The sequence below is a fragment of the Lepisosteus platostomus genome, chromosome 1, assembly GCF_059453375.1.
Source record: "Lepisosteus platostomus isolate fLepPlt1 chromosome 1, fLepPlt1.hap1, whole genome shotgun sequence".
Taxonomy (NCBI): Eukaryota; Metazoa; Chordata; class Actinopteri; order Semionotiformes; family Lepisosteidae; genus Lepisosteus; species Lepisosteus platostomus.
In genome coordinates this window covers 56,565,431-56,585,014 of record NC_142611.1, presented here as the reverse complement: position 1 = coordinate 56,585,014, position 19,584 = coordinate 56,565,431, and the positions used below count along the sequence as shown (strand labels likewise).

General features: G+C 38.0%; 1 protein-coding gene and 1 long non-coding RNA gene across 3 annotated transcripts in view; one reads left to right on the top strand and one right to left on the bottom strand.

The window, feature by feature from the left end:
- The window catches only part of hhip (hedgehog interacting protein), a 46,086-nt gene extending 41,656 nt beyond the window's left edge, over positions 1 to 4,430 (bottom strand). Inside the window, exon 1 of one of the 2 annotated variants that reach the window (XM_088633120.1) lies at positions 4,149 to 4,430. In XM_088633120.1, coding sequence (XP_088489246.1) covers positions 4,149 to 4,430 — 282 coding nt within the window. Of the gene's footprint in view, positions 1 to 3,837; positions 3,919 to 4,148 lie in introns of those variants that run through there. The other variant, XM_088633121.1, reaches the window with a different exon arrangement.
- On the top strand, positions 3,859 to 10,115 carry LOC148678262 (uncharacterized). The gene is made up of 3 exons (XR_015937480.1): positions 3,859 to 3,973; positions 4,296 to 4,559; positions 4,913 to 10,115. It is a non-coding gene; the product is annotated as an uncharacterized LOC148678262 (long non-coding RNA).
- The last annotated feature ends 9,469 nt before the right edge of the window (positions 10,116 to 19,584 follow it).

The following is a 19,584-nucleotide window of genomic DNA, read 5'->3' as shown; positions in this document are numbered from 1 at the left end:
TGGAGGTCGAACCTCTGATGCAGCTGAAGGCTGTTGCTTTGAGGAGACATAAATCATGTCTTACACAAAATGCACCTGCGAGGCTCCCTAAATGCTCATACATTCATACATACATTGGTGTGTGAGTCATTTTACAATATTTGATGCTTCAGTAAAGAGTCACACATTCAACTACACATTAAAATGAAAATACAAACATATAACCCCAATAAGTAGCATTTGTTTGTTTGGTGAGGCCAAACTAATGTTTTTTAGACAGTAATGAGGCAAGGGGTGAGTTGAAATAAACTTTATATTTCTAATAAATAACACAAAATACACTAAAAGATAAGAAGTAAGTAATATTATGAAGAGAGAGCTGCTGCATGAAAAAATCACAAAGCCTAAATACATAAAATACTAATGAAAAACAGTCACAATTTGTTTTCCAAGCTGGTTTCTAATTTCAGTTGTTTTGTAATCACAAACAGAAATGTTATTATTCACATTGTGTGAAAACACATATATGAGTGCATGTACAGTGTATACATTCAAATAAGGCATACTCTAAATGCTTATGGTTCACCACTTTTTTATGTGTATTTTTCCAACACATAAATCACAATTTAATATTTTGAGCAGTATACATTTGAATGAGAACAAATCTTTCAATTAGAACACTATCCAAATGTTGCTGGTTTTGTGCCCATGTTACAGAACTATTGCTTAATGTTTTTGACACAACAGTGCATCACTGTAGTACACTGGAAGGGTATGTACTACACTAGAAGATAGACACTGTATATCTCCAGTAAAATTGCCTACATGGACTAAATTCAAATCAAGGGGCTTCCAATCCTCTGTCATCTGGTGAGGTTCTCACCCTCACTTTATTATACACATGCTTTCCTTTCACAACACATGTGTCCCTGTAGACTCTAGTTCTACTCAGAGCTTGTTGGAATGTGATTATGGTCACATAGAAACTAAACAAAAGATTAAGGAGAAGAGATTCGATAAATTAACTGAAATGAAATACAATATTATTCTTTTTCAAACTCCATGCTGCTCTAGCACAGCCAGCTGTGTGAGGTCCACAGTGTAAATACCCATTTGGAGATAGATAGAGTCATCATTCTAGCTTTGGTATCAACAAACTAACAGTCTGGCGAAGTCAATTAAACCTGCTCCTGGCCAAACCTGCAACACCGCCCTTTTGCATTGGCTGGGTAGACATGGACAGCTTTTTCTCCATTCAACAATAAACAAAAACCTCGGCTGTGAAAGTCTTCAATTGAAGAAGGCCTTTTTTTGTGCACAATGGAAATAGCACCACTGCCCCCCCCCCCCATTTTCAAGCATAAAAAGTACAGAGCGTGCTACCTTCACTGTGCCAAGCTGTGACTTAACACTCAAAATGAAATTCATAACATTATAGTAACACGTTAGAAGCTTGACTGCTGTTAACTAATTTAAAACATCTGCAGCCAATGTTCCCCTTTCTGTCATTCTATACAAATGCAGCAGCCAAAGGGCAGTGTGCAATCAGATTTAGGCTAATGTGTACAGATGGCAGATGAAGTGAGAAGAGCCTTTGGATTGAACAGGAGTATAACAGTAAATATAAAACAGAAATAAATACTTATAGATTCCTTCAGGATCACCTGACAGAATTATATGCATCTGATGACTTTTTTTTTTATTAGATGATGAATTGTCAAACTGTTCCGAGACTAGCTGAAGATAATCAGAAGCTGACATCTATGCTCAAGTGAATTCTGTTAAAACTATGTTAAGGCCTTTGTAGAAGGAAACAGCTGTCAAAACCCCATACTCTATTATAGCCTCTGTTCAGTACATGTTAGGGATTTTTCAACCATCTTACATTTCTTACGAATCTATCTCACTGTCCATTAAAGAAGACATAAATCTGTCGATATGCATAGAGCTAGAATGATATATGCTCAGACTTTTTTGGCCCAAGAGCATGAACAGTTCTTTTGAGAAAAGATAAAACTGCCTTATGCAACTTTATTTGCATATAGAATTTAAATAATATTCTTTTCATTCCTGTAAGCTTTTTTGCAATGTGTTAAATTGTGCTCGGAAATCTTACTCATAATTGTAGATGGACAAGCAGGGTGAAACACAAACATAATCAATGCCATTAAACTCCTCAAATATGAAGAACAGGGCACAGATCTGTTTGGTGTGCTGCTCTGAGGTGGACTGTGCCATTACAATGCCTTAATCAAAAGACCAGTATGTAAATGGATCATTGTACATGGGCAGCTGTTAAAGATACTCCAGGATTAGTTATTTGTTTCATTGGATCTGCACAACAATAGCTTTTGTCTGTGAAATTGCCAGAGCAAACATATCAATGTACAAGGACACACTTGAAAACAATTACTTGTCACCCATTCTTTGACAGCCCTGACTGTGAGACAATCTTAGGATAAGAAATCACCAGTGGCTAGCCAATAAACATGCTTCGAGGAACTCTGGTTATTAAAAGTCATATGTCATCCATGCTTTAACATACCCCTTTAAGGAAATGAAAACAGAGAAAAATGTGAAGTTTTGTCCCGTATTGCAAATACTCCATTATTCATCTGATACAGCCTCCTGAAGATGAATCCAATCTTTCTTATTGCTTTCTGTCTAAAATGATTTTCTCTTCAACACTTTACCTCTTTTGCTTTCTCAAAATATGTCTTACAATGGGAGAACTGCACTGCTGCTTCTCCCAAGCGTTAAGGAAAACACTTCTGCTGGTCTGAGAATAGACAGTTTGTGAGGGGGTTGGGGGTGCAGGGGGGGGGGGGGGTGCGGGACAAATGCTCACTCAAAGGCATGAACACTTGGACAGAGCGAAAGACTGAGAGAGAATGATGTTCTCCAGTTTCACCCATTAGTGAACCAACTAACAAACACAATGGTGTTGTTGTTATTCTTTTACCATAAGCACAGGACTCCGTGTGTGGGCAGCAGTGTAGTGGGGAGGAGGATAAGTCGACCCCTTTTTGTCCTATTGATTTTTTCCTATTTGCATGACTTGAGCAAATTAAATGATGCAATATGGCTTTTTTGTCACAAAACAAAGTGAGAGGTACCACCCAGACACATATGTTGATTCGCTGAACCTGTTTACATGAGAATAGAATGATTTCTACCGTGAACTCAGCATAAAAATTCGATTCAAGCCTAGGCTTTTTCGCACTACGCTTGGACCAGAAAAGACTGGAACAAGATTTTTTTAAAGGTTAGATTCCTCGCAGATATTTGACAGTGTTGTAAGCGTGGAAATTGCAATTTAAAGGCCCTGATGCCATGGTGAAAAGACACCTGATTGTTTATTTCGCGTGCATTGATTTTCAATTATGTCCCGCCACTAATGAACCCTTTCCCCCTCAGTAGATAAAAACTGGCGGCAGATGCCTTGGTGGTCGCTGCACTGTATTGATATTAGGCAGCACACGTGAATACACTTCTCCTGTCTTTATCTACGACGTTTTTCCAAACTTAACACATCATAAATACAGATGAGAACGCATATGACACAATGTTTTGTCGCCACAGCAATAGTAACTTGTTGCGTAGTTATTTCTGAAAACCCACTTCTTGACGGTGAGGAGTGCTGTAAAAGGGGAGAGGTGCGCCGGTCTGTTATTTAGCGAAATGACGTTTGGCGCAATAAAGAGGTTCGTAGACTACTGTTATAAAAAACAACCCTGCCAACCTCTCGCCCTGTTTCTGCTGTGCCTGTTTAAAGCACGGACGCGAAAGGTTAGAGAAGGATATCCATGGTAACACCGCAACGCTTTCGACACGCTCCAGTCAGGAAAGGTTCCCTACCTCTGCAACCGCGGTCCCTCTCATCGCCACTCGCACCAGACCTGCGTTTTCCGTCCCTGCTGGGAGCCTTTACAGTGCCCAGGCGGAATGACGAAGGGACACGCAGCTGTGTGCAAGCCTAGGAGTAAACCCGTGGGTAGGATCCAAATACCCACGCCTGTGTTGAACCTCTGCGGGTATTAAATCAACAGGCTTGCTTCCCATTGACTCCAGGACCGGAATACTGGAGGTGTCTTAACAGTACCGAGCCAAGCGGGAGATACATAAACAGCGGTTTAAAAAAAAGAGGCGAGACAGAGATCCGTACATACCCGGGCATCCCGCAGGTGCAGATTCTGATAGGTAGCTCTCCTGGTGTGACAGCAAGACGCGCGAGGGTACAACGTGTGACAAACCTGCGCGCTGCTGCTGCTGCCGCCGCTGCTGTCTAGTGACAGTTTTCTCTCTCTTTTTTTCAGACGCCTCGGTGTGCTTCCATCCAGACATCTCCTCCTCCTTGGACTTAATTCACCTTTTTCACCAAACTTCGCATCACCACATTCCCAGACGTTAACCGCGACGGCCAGTACCAGCACAAATTTCAGATGCTTCATGCTGAAAAGCTGAACACCAAACAGGACGAAATCAAACGGAAAAAAAAAAAATAGAGGAACAACTTAATTCGCAAGTTAAAAAAAACTTCTTTTTTTTTGCACAATTCAATTCGTGTCTTGTGTCCAGAGGTATATAAAAATAATAATAATAATAATAATTTAGTAATATATACACATACAAGGAATTTAATTTAAATATTTTTAAAGAAAAAAATAATTCTTTAAAATAAATTAAGGCGAGCGCTGGTTATGGTGCCATGAAACAGAACAAAAACATTTGCTGATCTATAAAAAAAAATCCAAAACAATTCAAGTGTTTTGATGTCAGTTTTAACGTTCTTGCTTGCTGTTAAGTTTAAATTCTGTGACTGCACAGTGGAGGGTGCATTAGGTAAGACAGTAGCACTAAGTCTCGACTCTCTCTGGGTCTCCAGAAATGCTCACATGTTTCTTTTTGCTCTTTTCTGCTTCTTTTTAACCAGCGCGCGAGGAGAGGAGCGAGCCCCGTGACGTATCACAAACTAGCGAGTGCGCGCTCTTTGCCCCACGGGAGCTCGCGCACACACACACACTGGAGAGGATGGATTACCTGTCAAGAGAGCTGAACGTTTTCCTTTTATTCTGTGACAAAATGAAGTGTTGAAATTGGGTTGGAACCGACACGATCTCCCGCCTCCATCTCCGTTTTTGGCTCAGTTGACTTTGACAAGGTTTTTTTTTTTTTGTGCCGCTTGCGGGAGTTAAAAAGGTTAAAGTTTAGGGTAAATATTTTATGTATGTTTATTCATTGTACATAATAGATACGATGATATGTGTGCACGAGTGTCCGTAATATGTATATACACACACACAACGTGTGTATATGTGTGTTTGTATATGAACTTTAGAATTATTTACTTTATTGGATCGTGTACGTCTCTAGGTTTAAGTGTGAATTCATTATTTTTGTTTCCATAAGCTTTTTAGTTGTTTTCAGTCTAGCATGTTCGTATTTACGTTTAGTTCCAAACAGTCATAATTAAGCAGATTTAAATTTCAAATAATTACTCCGCTAATATTATACAAAAGACAATGCCTTACGTTTCTCGGGAAAGCTTTGTGCGTTAGTTTTTAGTGTTTATTTTTAAACACTCTATTTTCATGCCCAGAAATATAAAACACATGAATCTAGAATCATTATTTTCTAACCACACACCGCCACAAAATAATACAGAGTATAATTTAATGTTTAAAAAAATAGTTGTAGAGGTCTAAGTATAAGTTAGTTTGCATAACATTCAAGCGCATGGTCCTGTCACGAACCGCCCAACCAGACATTTCTTGATATTTGCGAAATATTTGTATTTACAAAGTAACCCTTTAACCGCAAAATTGTATTTTCTCCTGAGTCAAGCTGTGCTTTATTTGTTGCTGTTCTTTTCTAAAAAAACAAACAAACGTATTACAGCAGTTTTTGTTCAGGTAAGAAGATATGTGAAAGACTTGCGTTTCACGAAAAAAGCACGCTTTCTTATGTTCAGTCGTAACAGTATCCCAGATTTCCAGAATTAAAAGATCTGACGTATTATGTGAAGTTCAATAACGACATACTGTATAAATGAGAGGCTGGCCTCTTTAATAGAATATTACATACTTTCGGTAAATTCATCTTTCTGTCACATGGAAATACAAATTAGCACATAAGAACAACCTCTCTCACTCTACAGCAAATGAAGCACGCGTTATCTACTTACCGAATCACTGTAATGGACTTTTACCTCAGTCAGTACAGTTCTCATGTTATGACGACTGCATTGTTTGAAATATTTCGGAAATTATAGAGTTCAGCATAAATGCAATACATTTAAAGCACAATACAAAATAATAATAATATAACGGTACATAAAAAAGTTTCAAATTCATTGAGGCAGGTGAGGCACCGGTAGTTGCCACCAAATATATTTTTCATATTCTTTAAAGAGTCAATTTAGCAAGGGAAATGCAGGTACTTATGAACTATTTACATTTTTTAAACACATCCATTCATCAATAAACACTGCACTTAGTCCAGTACAGCTGGAGCCTAACCCTGCTGAAAAAGGGCAAGACAGGATACACCCAGGATGGGACACCAGTCCATTGCAGGGCTGTTTTCAACAAAAATAAATCAAGACATTAAAGAGCATCTAATTGAGTAATCAGATCACTTTATTGGCCATATACAATTTCTTGTATTAGGAAGTTGTCTTTTAGCATACCCCAGCTTGCTCTCCAGGAGACACACAGACAGGGAGAGAAGCTTGGGGTCAGAGCACAGGGTCAGTCATTTATACAGTGCCCCTGGGGTTAAGGGCCCTGTTCAGGGGCCCAACAGCATAGGATTCTTCTGCCAGCAGCGGGATATGAACCAGCAACCTTCCAGCCACAGGCGCAGGTTCTTAGCCACCACTCTGTACGCATAGGTAGCATATATGTCAAAATATTCACAAATATCTCCTGAGGCTTAGGGCCCTATATTCAGAACACTTATATCCCCCTTGCCTCCTGTTGGGATTTAAGAACTAAAAAGCGTTTGGGATATAGGCCTCATTAGGTTCCAAATTATTTATACTTTGTAGTTTTGACATAACCTGAAAGCTATAAATATAATCTTATATTTGGGTGATCTAGTCTTTTTTGGAAACGTTTGGAGGTTTATTGAAGCTCCTTGAAGTCTGCTCACTGTTAAGAACTCAACTTCCATGATTCTAGTGACAGTTATAAAACAATTCAAAGGAAGAACAGGACCCCAGTTCCTGTCATAGCAAGTACTATAGAAAGGTAATGGGGTGGTTGCTACATCATTGGCAAGAGAACCCAGAAAATCTTTGCCCTAACGGAAAATCAGAAGATAAATTTGGGAGACTAATGCAGGTCCAAGGCACGCAATCTTTAATTGAATCTGCCATCATCAGGATGCAGCACCTTCAAAACGACCATCTTTCTTGAATCGCGTATTAAGACAAAATTCCATGGCATTCTAACATACGTAAATTGGTCATGTAGCTTTTTATACACTTTCACCAGTGGTGTTTGGCAGGAAATAGAAGCTCTTGTCTTGTAATGTGTTTGGATTTAGTCTGTTTTGCTGGAGGTTGGCTTGTACTCTCTGGTTCTGTTGCACAAATTGTAGTCCAAAACCTGTTGTCTTCTGTCAAGAAGTTCAATCGCCTTTGCATGGATTTCCGAGTGGGATATCAATCCAAAGCACACATTGAAGTCTCCAAGCAATTCAACAGGGGAGCATGAAATCAGTGTTCTTTCCTGGCTCTCACAGTATCTAGACTCCAATCTGGTTGACCACCTGGGAGAGGAACCTGATCACATTCGCATGCTGTTTAAACGGGAGGAGCTGGAGAGCTTCTGCAAGTTGGAGTGGTGAAAGAGCCCTCCCGAGACGAGCCAATACCTGTCAAAAGGCAACAGGATGTGTTTTCTCAAGGTTATCACAGCCAAATAAGGACCTGCGAAATACATATGGCTGAGGTCAAAATAAATGTGAACATGCATTTCTAGAAGTGTGTGTTTACATATTTGACAGATATGGTATTGGCACTTGCATTACTGTTTTATATTTTTAAAATATTTGTCATGGCAATGTTCAGTTATGTTTTAGAGTAAGTTTGGGGTTTATGTAGGCAGTGGAATATACTGTATAGTAATGGCAATAACAATAGAAACATTTAATTTCTGCTGCCCATTTCAGCCTTTTTGTTTGGTGACCTCTCATCAGCAGTTGTTTTCAGGCAGGCACATAACTATTGAAATTACTTTGTGCTAATATATGCATTCATGTTCTAGAAGAAACACCTATACAGATTTTGATTCCTGTGTTTGTCTCGTCATATTGTTTTCAGAAAAGCCAAAAGCATCCTGTAGTTCTCTTTCAGGTGTGGCACATTCTGTTGACTTGTCTGACAGCCATATTAACATGCCTACTCCGTGGTTTCATTTTGGCATTTGCATTTTATATCTGTTTGTCTCTGTATCTCTATTTATTTATAATTTCGTATGTACGATTGTTTGATATCCGTATATAGCACCCTCTGGCCTCCAAATAAGCCTAGGTTATGCATGATCTTTTACATGTATGACTATAAAGGCCCATTTGGAGGCCAGAGGGTAAGTAACAGGTAGGCTGGTAACAGGCTGATTCATATTTCTAAGAGCCAAATAGGACTGAAAACCCATAGACACACTGACTACCCAGCACCTGTGACCTACAGTAATCCTCTTCCCATGGGCACCTATGCCACAGGTAGGAGGTTCATGAGAGCTGCACCATACTGATTTACTGAATCTCTGCCAAATGGGTAAAATGCAGGGGCAGTTTTTCAAGGTGCACATTCTCCATTTTTAACAGTTAACAGAGTGATTAGCCTGTTCATGAGAAATCAAAAGACAATCATTTGTATGCATCTTAATACCTGACATCAAAAAGAACAATTGTTGCAACTGAACCAGTCAACCAGCTGCAAATATGGCTGAAAACTTAGATATCCATAGAACAGCACAAATGTGTACACCATTCTTCGGTGTATGCAATATCACTCCTTGATACCAAAGGCTAACAGATGTCAAACCTCCCATCTGCCTTATGGGGACACTGCTGTCTTTTAAAATACAGGTGTTTCACAAAAAGAAGCACAAAATCCTGCCAGATACATTCCAAGAAGATCACACCACCTGTGGGCACCATTTCCACTATGTGGTGTCACACCAGAGTTGCCATGCCTATGTAAACCATCACATTCTTAAAAACACTATGTAACGGCTACAGAAAATTGTAAAAACAATTAGAACTTTAAAAAAATAGGAAAATGGGGATCTGGTTAAACTCATTAAAAATAAGCATTAAAAAAGTTCTCTATCATTCTTAACAACATCTTCCAGACTTGACAGCACAAGGTGCGTAGCTGGATGCCAATGACTATTGTATTTGGCAAGAATTTGGTGATGAATGCTGTTCTCAAGGTCTTTCTCAAGACCATTCATCTAGATAATGGTCATGGTACACCGGTGTTTCTGGATAGCCCTGTAACAAGAAAGCCACAGGCATTAGCTCTGGTGTTGGCCACACGCAAAGTCTTCTGGGTACTCGTTATTCCACGTTTGTTTCTTCATATTGTGCTGTTTTGGTTCTGCCCAATGTCTTGTTGAACTCTCCTCTTCTATTAGCTGGATAACAATGATGGCAAATGTGTTGGTGATGAGCACCAACAATTCTTGACACCCTTTGTACTGTAATCTGTGTAATCTCCCCAAAAACCTGAGTCGCAGTGTTGGTGCAGTTGGCAAGTCCTGCGCATACACCTTTAATTTATGAAGGGGGCTTTTGTTCAAATGCAAACGAATTGATCTCACCCCAGATAATGCAAATGTGGGTGTTCTCTTGGCTGTGGAGGTGGATTGCGGACCGTTTCTCTAAGCCTGCGAGGCCAGCTCTGTATCCTTACTTAGAGTGGAAAAAGAACATAAGAGATGACATCACACAGTGCAGGCAGTGGCCCTGGTAGCACAATCTGCAGACTCCTGGGAATTAATGTATGTTACAGTTTGGAAGTCATAAAGAATGGAATGAATGAAGCAATTTCATAAGCACCTTATGTTTGTGTATACTATATTACTGTGAATACTGTGAATAAATGCCGCTGTGTTATTTTTAAATTGCCTGAAACAGCTGTGGTATTTGTATTAATGGAAGTGGTATGAATTTCATTTAATTTCCAATGGAATTACACGATAACATCATGGGCAAAATATCATTTTTCATGGAGTTCTGTAACCGAAAATTGTACCATGATACAGAAGGGTTTTGTAAGTGGCGCAACATAAAAGACACAACTCTGTTAACGAAAAGACTCCAAAAACTCAATACACATTCTTTATAGTATAATATGTGTTGAGGCATATTAGACTCAGCATATGCTGATGAAGAAAACTTGATGTTGAGCTTGCAGTTTTCATTTCATCTATCTGCTTCCCACATACAATCTGCCACTGCAACTGCTTGTTGCTGTTTGACACGCAGGTTGTTTCAAGCCTTTATGTTTTCATTCAACAAAGATTGTTTTAGTGTGTTAATCCAGTAATTTTATTGTTTGGATGCCTTAGAACTCTTGTGGCTTATGAAATAAATAGTGTATATCCCAGTTTGTGGGGAAAGCTGGGCACTGAAAGGGATTCATATCAGTTCTGCTCTTTTATTAACAGGACAGATAGAGGAAAGGCTCCTAGTTTCTTAGGAGTGGCCCCAGTCCTTACAAACAGCAGAGTAAAGGTGTTGGGCAGATCTGATGCATCTCCACTGATCACACTACAGACTCACACATACTGTACCTAGTGAGCCACAGAGGCTGCTGTTGCACAGCAAGCCAAGAAAACCCTGGCTATCTTCAAAATCGTCTAAACCTTGTGGCATGCAGCCAGCTGAATCCATGCCAAAGGCGGAGACCTTCGCCGATTAAGCCATTTGGGAGACCTCTGTAACACATCTTTCACCATAATTGTATGAGCTTATGACATTTGGGATTTTCAAGGCCATGTTTCAGCCTTTATGTCCACACACTACTTCATTTAAGAGAGATGAGCTACTGGGTTTGATCTCTGCAGACTGGTTTTGTTAGTTATAAGACAAAATTATCATAGTTAATTCATGGCTATGGCTACCATAACAATTAAAAACACAGAAGATGTCATTTGGCAGGTAGATATCACACACTGGACAAATTACTGGAAATGGAAAAGTTCTATGCAAAATAGTGTCCATGTTTACAAGCAGAAATGAGAAAAGTCTCTCTAGGTCATGTTATAGTTTTCACAACTTTACATGCTGCTTTTTTCCCAGAGTGGAAGGTGCTCCATTCTTATACTATCATTGGTAATACAATGTGGGGATTAAGATGTGAGTTTTCTTTAAGATATCTTAGATTGCAAAACAATCAAACTGTGTCTGAGGATTGAGGAGAACATTTTTTCAAATCTAGAACACATCGTAGTTTATTAGCAAATCTAGAACATATGTAGATTAATAAATGGGGTTTTAGAGACTGCTGAAAGTAGGTTGTTGTAATTTTAAATCATTGAAAAAACAAATGCATTTACCAGCTTCTCTAAACAGGCACAAAGAGGAGAATCCCAATAACATGACCTGAGTCTTATCAAAATTAAGATGCAAAATACCCTTTCTTCTAAAAAGAAGTTATTTTTGTGTTACATTTTATTTTTGCATAATTCCATGAATACATTTCATAGAATACAATCATACTTTGATACAACCTGGTGATTTCAAGTGGTCGTAGATTGGGACATGTTCACGTTAAGTACATTTCATAGTGTAAAAGTCAATATTTGGTTGCATTTCCCTCCGAGGCAATAAATGCATGAAGTCTGCGACCCATTGAGCTCACCAAACTGTTTATGTAGTCATTAATAGCTGTTTATGCAATCTTTGCCAATTCTTTGCCGCAGAGACTTTGAGTTCTTGCCTTTTCTTGAGGTATTCTGGCTTCAAATGATTCTTCAGCATGTAAAATGCACGCTCAATTGGATTTAAATTTGGAGGTTGACTTAGCCAACCAAGAAATTTCCCACTTTTTCTACCGATGAACTCCCTGGCTGTATGTTTTGGGCCACTGTCATGTTGCATGGTGAAGTGCTACCCAACAATTATGTAAGCATTTTCTTCTACATAAGCACACATTTTTGTCTACAAACTACAGAATTCATTCTGCTGCTGCCACCACTAGTTACATCATCAATAGAGACGAGCAAGCCAGTTCTAGAAGAGGTGGCTATGCATTCCCAGGCCATGACATGACCTTCACCATGCTGCACAAGATGAAATGGTGTCATTTAGAAGGTCTGCAGTTGCTTTCTTTCTCCACACTTCAACCTCTGCTTTAGTGCTCAGTAATGGTTTATCTACGTATCTTCTGGTGATATTATAATAATAATAACTTACTTACACTTATCTTGTCAATTTTGATTGAATTATGAAGTTCACATTTATTGGGCTGCACTCATCACATTAGCAGATTCTGCATTGATATCAGCACATGTAGTTGCATTCTTGATCACTGTCACATCAATACCTAAATTGGAACGAAGAACTGAACAAAAACAAACTAAAAATAATAATTAGAGGTTCAGTGTATTTCTGTTAAACAGAGGAAACTCAATCATTTCACAACTGAGATAGCAAAGATTCCTGTCATTCCCTATTATAAAAAACTGGAATATCTGATTTTTTTTCTGTTGTACGCTCTGTGCATGACGTCTAGACACTATGATATACCTGTTACAATGTCTGATACTGTACTGTAGGTAGGGCCGTGCATGAAAACGTACCTTTCAGTTTTTGTTTACTATTTAATATTAACAAGTTAGTTTTATTTATAGTATTTTATTCATGTTCCTCCCTCCCTCCTTAGTTCTATTTTGTCAGGGTAGGGGTAATGCTTACTTTTAGAGGGAAGAATGTATTGCTATGCATTGGGTTGTTTTCTATGCTGTTACAGAATGAACCTGTAATGAAAAAGACTGAAACCCCACAGCAGCTCTAGGTGAGAAGATTATGCTGGGAAAGGCGAACTACCACCTTTACCAATCCATTGGTTCTGGTGTGATATTTGTTTCAGAAAGCTCCCCACTAAAACTCAGTGGCTAAGACAAGCAATTCTTCCTTTTTTTCTTGGCTCCAAAGACATTCGGAGGTTGTAAAGCTGTAATCCCACGTGAGACCCACTGTGGGCAGTTTAAAAAAAAATCAGAATGACCTGTGGAGTCTCAGCTGGTGTGAAGTCACCATTAGTACTCGAGAGCACCTGTTCTTCCTTGGGGGTCCAGCACTGAGCAAAGCCAACCTTGCTTATCTTTTGAGATCTGAGGAGGCAAGAATATGTGTAAATTGGCTGGAGGCAGCTAGGCAATGTCTTCGTGAAATATAGTAGTCAAGCCCGAACTGGGCAGAGTTATTTAATATGTTCTAAAGTCCTCTTTCAAATGTTTCTCCAGAGCTGTTCCAGAAGAGATTAAGCATGTAATGCACGTGTATGCATGTAACTAATGTTAAAGAACTACAGATATTTTAAAATCGGCAGAAAACAGGCACATCATCAAGCACCATGAAACATGTGGCATCCAGCTGTGATACAGAAAATACATCTGCGCCGAGAGATACAGCACTGTAATATCACTGAAAGACAGATCACAACACAAGGCTAACACTGTGTCACTCAGTGGAAAAGGTAAGAATTACATTTTGCAGTCAGTTTGCTTTCACACACTGTTGCTTTGCATTTACTTGAAGAGCAAGAAAAGAACTAAATAAGGTAGGGATATTTATATGACTTAACTTAAAAGATTCTCATACAGTATAGTTAATAAACATTAAATTGGAATATACGTCTCGAAAACGTCATGGGTTAATAGGTTCATTGCATTAGCAAAGTAAAGCAAAATATTTTAATGCTCTAATTGTGATTCTGCAGTAGAAATAAATTAATCAATAAACAAGCTAGCACAAAATCATAGGTTAGTAAAAGTCCTACCAATCCAACGGTAAGTTTTTTTTAATCCGTATTCTCTGTGTATCTCCCTTGCATGTTTTCAATGGATTCACTTTCTTTCCTTTGTAGAGTTTTCTTGTATTATTCCATTAGTATTCAGAAAAAGTGTATTGTTTTTTTCTGAACTCAGTTACTTTCTTCTATTTATTGTAAAGGTTCTTCACAAAACTGTGTGTAGAAGATCTAAATATATACCCTAACATTTATCCACAAGCACACTTTTATTTTTTTTTATTTCTGAAGCATAATGTATAATGTAGCACCAAGAATAAGAAAGCAACCACATAGCCTCAGAGAAGGGAGAACGAGGGCTTAGAAAGAGAATGCTATTTGAAACATTCAGGATAATATTGCACAATTAATTTAAAAAATATAAGAATGGCATAATCACTGTTTTCACTAACACTGTAATTAAATAAATATGTTTTGGAAAAAACAGCAACAAGAGCTCAGTCCAGACATGGTTAGATTGCACTGATGAGCCTCAGACAGGGTAAAACTGGTCTGTAGTTGCTAAATGTTCTGGTTGCTTTCTTCTTATGTGACAACTGAAAAGGACAACTGATTGGTCTTTTTTTGTGATTTCAGATTTAATTTTCTCATTGGTAAAGTATATACTGTATGTGCGTGTATGTGTACAGTAGAGTAAATTAATTAAGAACTACTTTGTGCATTAAAATATGTGAGGCCATTTTAAAACTGGATCAGTGGGAAAAAAAACAGGCAGTCCAATAAGAATCTGATGGATCACTGTGTGGATTGACTAGCTTGATGCTACAAAATGTTGATTTGAATTTACTTTAGTGGTGAGATACACCTTGAACCACATGGAGACAGAGAAGGCCTGGAAACAAGGATGCTCCTGGATCGTTCTTAAGAATCTTTAGAGAACCACAGGTGTGGGTCATTTGGCAAAAGAAGAGCATTTCTATACAGGAAAGAAAATCTTCACTAAATGTTTGCTTTTTTTTCCATTTCATTTTGGAGGCAGAACATAGTGGTTTGGGGAGGCATAACTGCTACTTGAAAGGAGCTGGCTTGTTGATGTTCATAGTAATTTCATTACATAGTGTTGGATAGAGGCTATGTAAACATCAATCACCACCATGCAAACATCACTGATATATAGATGCTTTATAGATTAAATGGGTGAAAATCCCTGTGGATTGTGTACAAGATTGAAACAAAGGACACTTTCATATGCAGAGGATTGTCTGGAACCGATACCAAGGACTTATCCACTGGGTGCTTTAAGAAAGGCTAGATAGAATTTTTTGAGAACTAGAAATCAAATCAGCAGGATTAGCATGATGGCTTTATATCTCATTTGCAACCTTTTAATACTTTTATGTACACTCCAGTTATCCATTTCTTTCAGTCAGTGCCATACAATTGGCATAAGTCGGTCAGAGCCGACTTTACTGTACTTCTTGAGGAGTCTCAGGTCCTTCAATGTATGTAGTAAGATGCTACATATGTTGTATCAGTGGGTTGTGGTGAGAGCCTTTTTCTACGCGATGGTATGCTGGGGCTCTGGGATTAAGCAGTGGATTCTAACTGAACAGTAAACTGCTACATCTGTTTTTTTTTCTTTTTCCCGTTTACAACCGTTTTTGTGCAATATATGCCAGGGATTTGTGCAATATATTTATATTTATATTGTGCAGTACGACTTTTTTGTGTACTGTTCTGTTCTGGTTTGTTCTTTGTGTCTTCTGGACTGTGAGTCACTCTTCTTAGTGCACTTCTCACTGTACTGATTGTATTGTATGTATTTTAGTATTATTGTATAATTCGTTACACTGTTGCTGTGTTGTTTGTGTTAAGCTGCTGTTGCACTGCAATTTCCTCATGAGATCAATAATTTGATTAGTAAGGGCCAAATTAGTATGGCCAATTGGCCCAAATTTCCAATTGGCCCTTACTAATCATGGCCTCCTAATAATCCCCCTCTATGAATTGGCTACATTACTCTGCTCTCCTCCCCACTGATAGCTGATGTGTGGTGAGCGTTCTGGCGCACTATGGCTGCCGTCGCATCATCCAGGTGGATGCTGCACATTGGTGGTGGTGGAGGGGAGTCCCCATTACCTGTAAAGCGCTTTGAGTGGAGTGTCCAGAAAAGCGCTATATAAGTGTAAGCAATTATTATTATTATTATTATCAATAAAGTATTCATCTATCTATACTTTGGTTTGAGCTAAGGATGGATACTACAGGTATTGATTACCTATGTAGAGATTTCCAAGTCTGTGTTACAGATTACACATCGTTTTTAAACACATTATGGTAACTTGTTAATATATCATTACATTTTGCAATCAATTTTGCAGACAAAACATAGATTAAACCCAAGTGAAACCTGTCTGAAGTTACCTTGTCAGCCTTGTGGATTTTGGGGTATAGCATTTACTTTCTAGAAAGTTTGACGATATTAAAGAAATTCAAGGTTTTTTGAATCAGTGGGGGCAAGACATTAAAATTAAAATCTTCCTTCATGCTTAAAGGCTTGGACAATTTCTCCAGTAAGCATTATAACTATATCTGTAAAAACACTTGGCATAGAATTAAGATCCGTGAAACTGTGGTAAGAAAATCACGACATCAACATTTCATTTTTAAATTTGTAAATGAAGCACAAATGAAGAATGCACACCCTGATTTTCTTTTTCCATATTTCTTCAGTGAGTAAGAAATGGATTCTTACTCACTGAAGAAATATGGAAAAAGAAAATCAGAATCTATAACCTTTAAAAGCTTGCTTTACAGAATGCAACACAACAGGTTTGTTACAGAATTACTGGAATAACTGTAATACCTACAGTATGTACATATTTCATTGTTGCTCCTACTGTGTATTCACATTACAAAATAAACTGTTAATATTTTAAACAAAATCAATAGGATCATAACTCCATGCAGCACAATAGATATCTACTGCATTTTGTATTCCAGGATTTAGAAGACATAATTGTCATTAAGTAAAAGTAACACATTATCACACAGATCACCTTGTTAACAAGGTCAATTGGTTAATTTTCTTTCATTTGTTGACTTGCACCCAAGGGCAAAGGGGGATAAACAACTCCAACCTAGGAAGAGAAACAAACAGGACAGGAAGTTTGTCTGACCACACAGAGATCAATAACATCCTGTGGGCCAGGCCATTCAAACAATCACCTTGTTCTCCTAATGGACAGCCAGGCTCTCTTGCATCAGTAATGGAGACAGTGTTTGTTTTGAGGAATAACAAAGGTTCATGGTAGTCTCGAGTCCTTGTCATTCTGTATTTTTACTGACTTATTTAAATACCAATCAACATATCTACCTGACATGATTCACCCCTCATTACCCCATGTAATGGCATTTGCATTGCTTTCCCAAGGAGGCTGCACTGACCATTTGATTACTGGATAAGTGGAGCAGAGGCTGCTGAAAAATGCTTTGAAATCGTGATTGAGATAAGATACACTCCGATGATATGAATCATATTTGCACCCCACCGCATACAAGAACCGCACCCTACTTTAGTAAGTGAGTACTAAAATCTGTAAGTGAAAAATAAGTAAAATCAGGTCAGATTTAATATCTGAATGGATATATATATATATGATTTCGTATCAGTGCATTTTCCATTGGGAAAAGTAAAACATTTGACACCTTTCCATGCTTCACAAAATTGAAAAAGCAAATTAAAAGGGTTTAAAAAATTTTCTGTCATGTGCTAACTACAGTACACCAATTTCAGAACCATGCCTGTCATTTTATTTCCCAGTGTGAAGATTCCATATTTATCTTTGTGTATCTGTAGGATTTGCGCAATGGTGGTTTAACACTCTGCCTGTATGGGTAGGAACAGGATGGAGACAGATTTTCTTTGTACAATTTCTTTGTGAATAATCACATTTATGCCTGCTGCGTTCTCTCTCTCTTCCTGATCGCTCCTTTTTCTTTTCATGTTATCGCATAACCAATCTGAAAACGATGAAAGGTATATCAACGTAAAACTATCTACAAACTGAATCAGAGAATCCCTTGTAACTTAAAATTATTTTAAACTGCATAGTTGAATAAAACAGCAATAACACAGGACAAAAGCTTACAGTACATGTGTCACATCACAATTCAGGCAGTAAGTATACTTACAGTGCTCATAATAAAAGACGACATCTGGGTCAAGAATGATTAAAAAAACATTAAAAAATACATTTCCTCAAGGTTCAAGATTCATTAGCGCTGCAACGTCATTTTTGTCGTAGCCCACTTACAGTACAAGATTGTTCGCAGATGATTGATTTGACAATCTTGTTCATTCTTTTCTTGAAAGGTTATGGAAACAGATAAATAAAATATTCATAATAGCTTCTAGAAAATTACCAGAGGCTTCAGATTCCAGTTTGAAGTGGGACAGATTGCTTTAGTTCTAGGAGTGTGAGATTACACAAAATGGAAATATTGATGATCAAACGCGAGACGGAACAATGTTTGAGAAGCAACAGATGCAGTTTGGGTCCCAGGTTTGAAAAAGCTACAGGATCTTCCATCCATAATCTGAAGTATGTTGAATGTACAAGCTGCTTCATGAATATACATTAGGAAACCAACATTGTTGACACTATGCTGTAATGGAAGAGACTGAAATCATATAGCACCTATACAGTACACAGACATTAAGATGTTTAGTACAGATATTAGCCCTGGCTCTTTCTCAGTCAGTAATGATATTTAGGTGCAGGTCTGTGTTCTTGATCTATGAAGTAATCTTATAGTCTTAGTGTAATGCTATACTGTACCTGGTCCTTAATGAAAACTGCAGGGCAGATCATGCCTTAGTGTTTCCTATGTGCTTCTTTTTTAACAACAGTTTCCATGGTATTTTGTACATCTGGGAAGGTCCTTAGTTGAATTGGCATTGATTTAAAATCATTTAATCCTTTTCAGGGAACAGGAATTGAAGACCAGTCATGCCATATTCAGATGCCTGAATTCAATCAAAATACAAAATCAAACACCTACAGTGCCTGCAGTATCTGATAAGGTAGTGGGAAAGAAAGAGTCATTTTATACACTATGGAAAACAGAGAGGTGTTTTTTAGGCTACATTAAACTTCTGTTTATTTCTTTGGAAAAAGTTAAAAAATATGCTAACATTTCTGCTTTATCTCCTCACGTGTGTTGTGACATTTAAGTGCGTATGCTCTTAAGTAATTTTTAAATAAATAAACAAGGTTTGTGTCTGGTCGAGTGTCCTTGCATTCCTGCGGGATTTGTTTATTTTTATACATTTAGCAATTTAAGGGCCCAAGAGAGAATATCCTTGTTTGGAATTTTTTTTAATGTTTTCTGAAAATCAGTACTTTTTCAGAAAGGAAAACAGTATGTTTTCAGTTCTTGAGTTACTTAATGGCAAAAATAAAAAAATAGAGATTAGCTGTAAAATAAATCAAACACTGAATGTTAAAGCACCAAACGTGGCAGGTGGAAATCACTCTAAGTACTACTGCCTTTGTGGGAATTATAAAAAAAAGAATAATTTGTTGGGTTGCAATTTTACTTTATTGGATGCC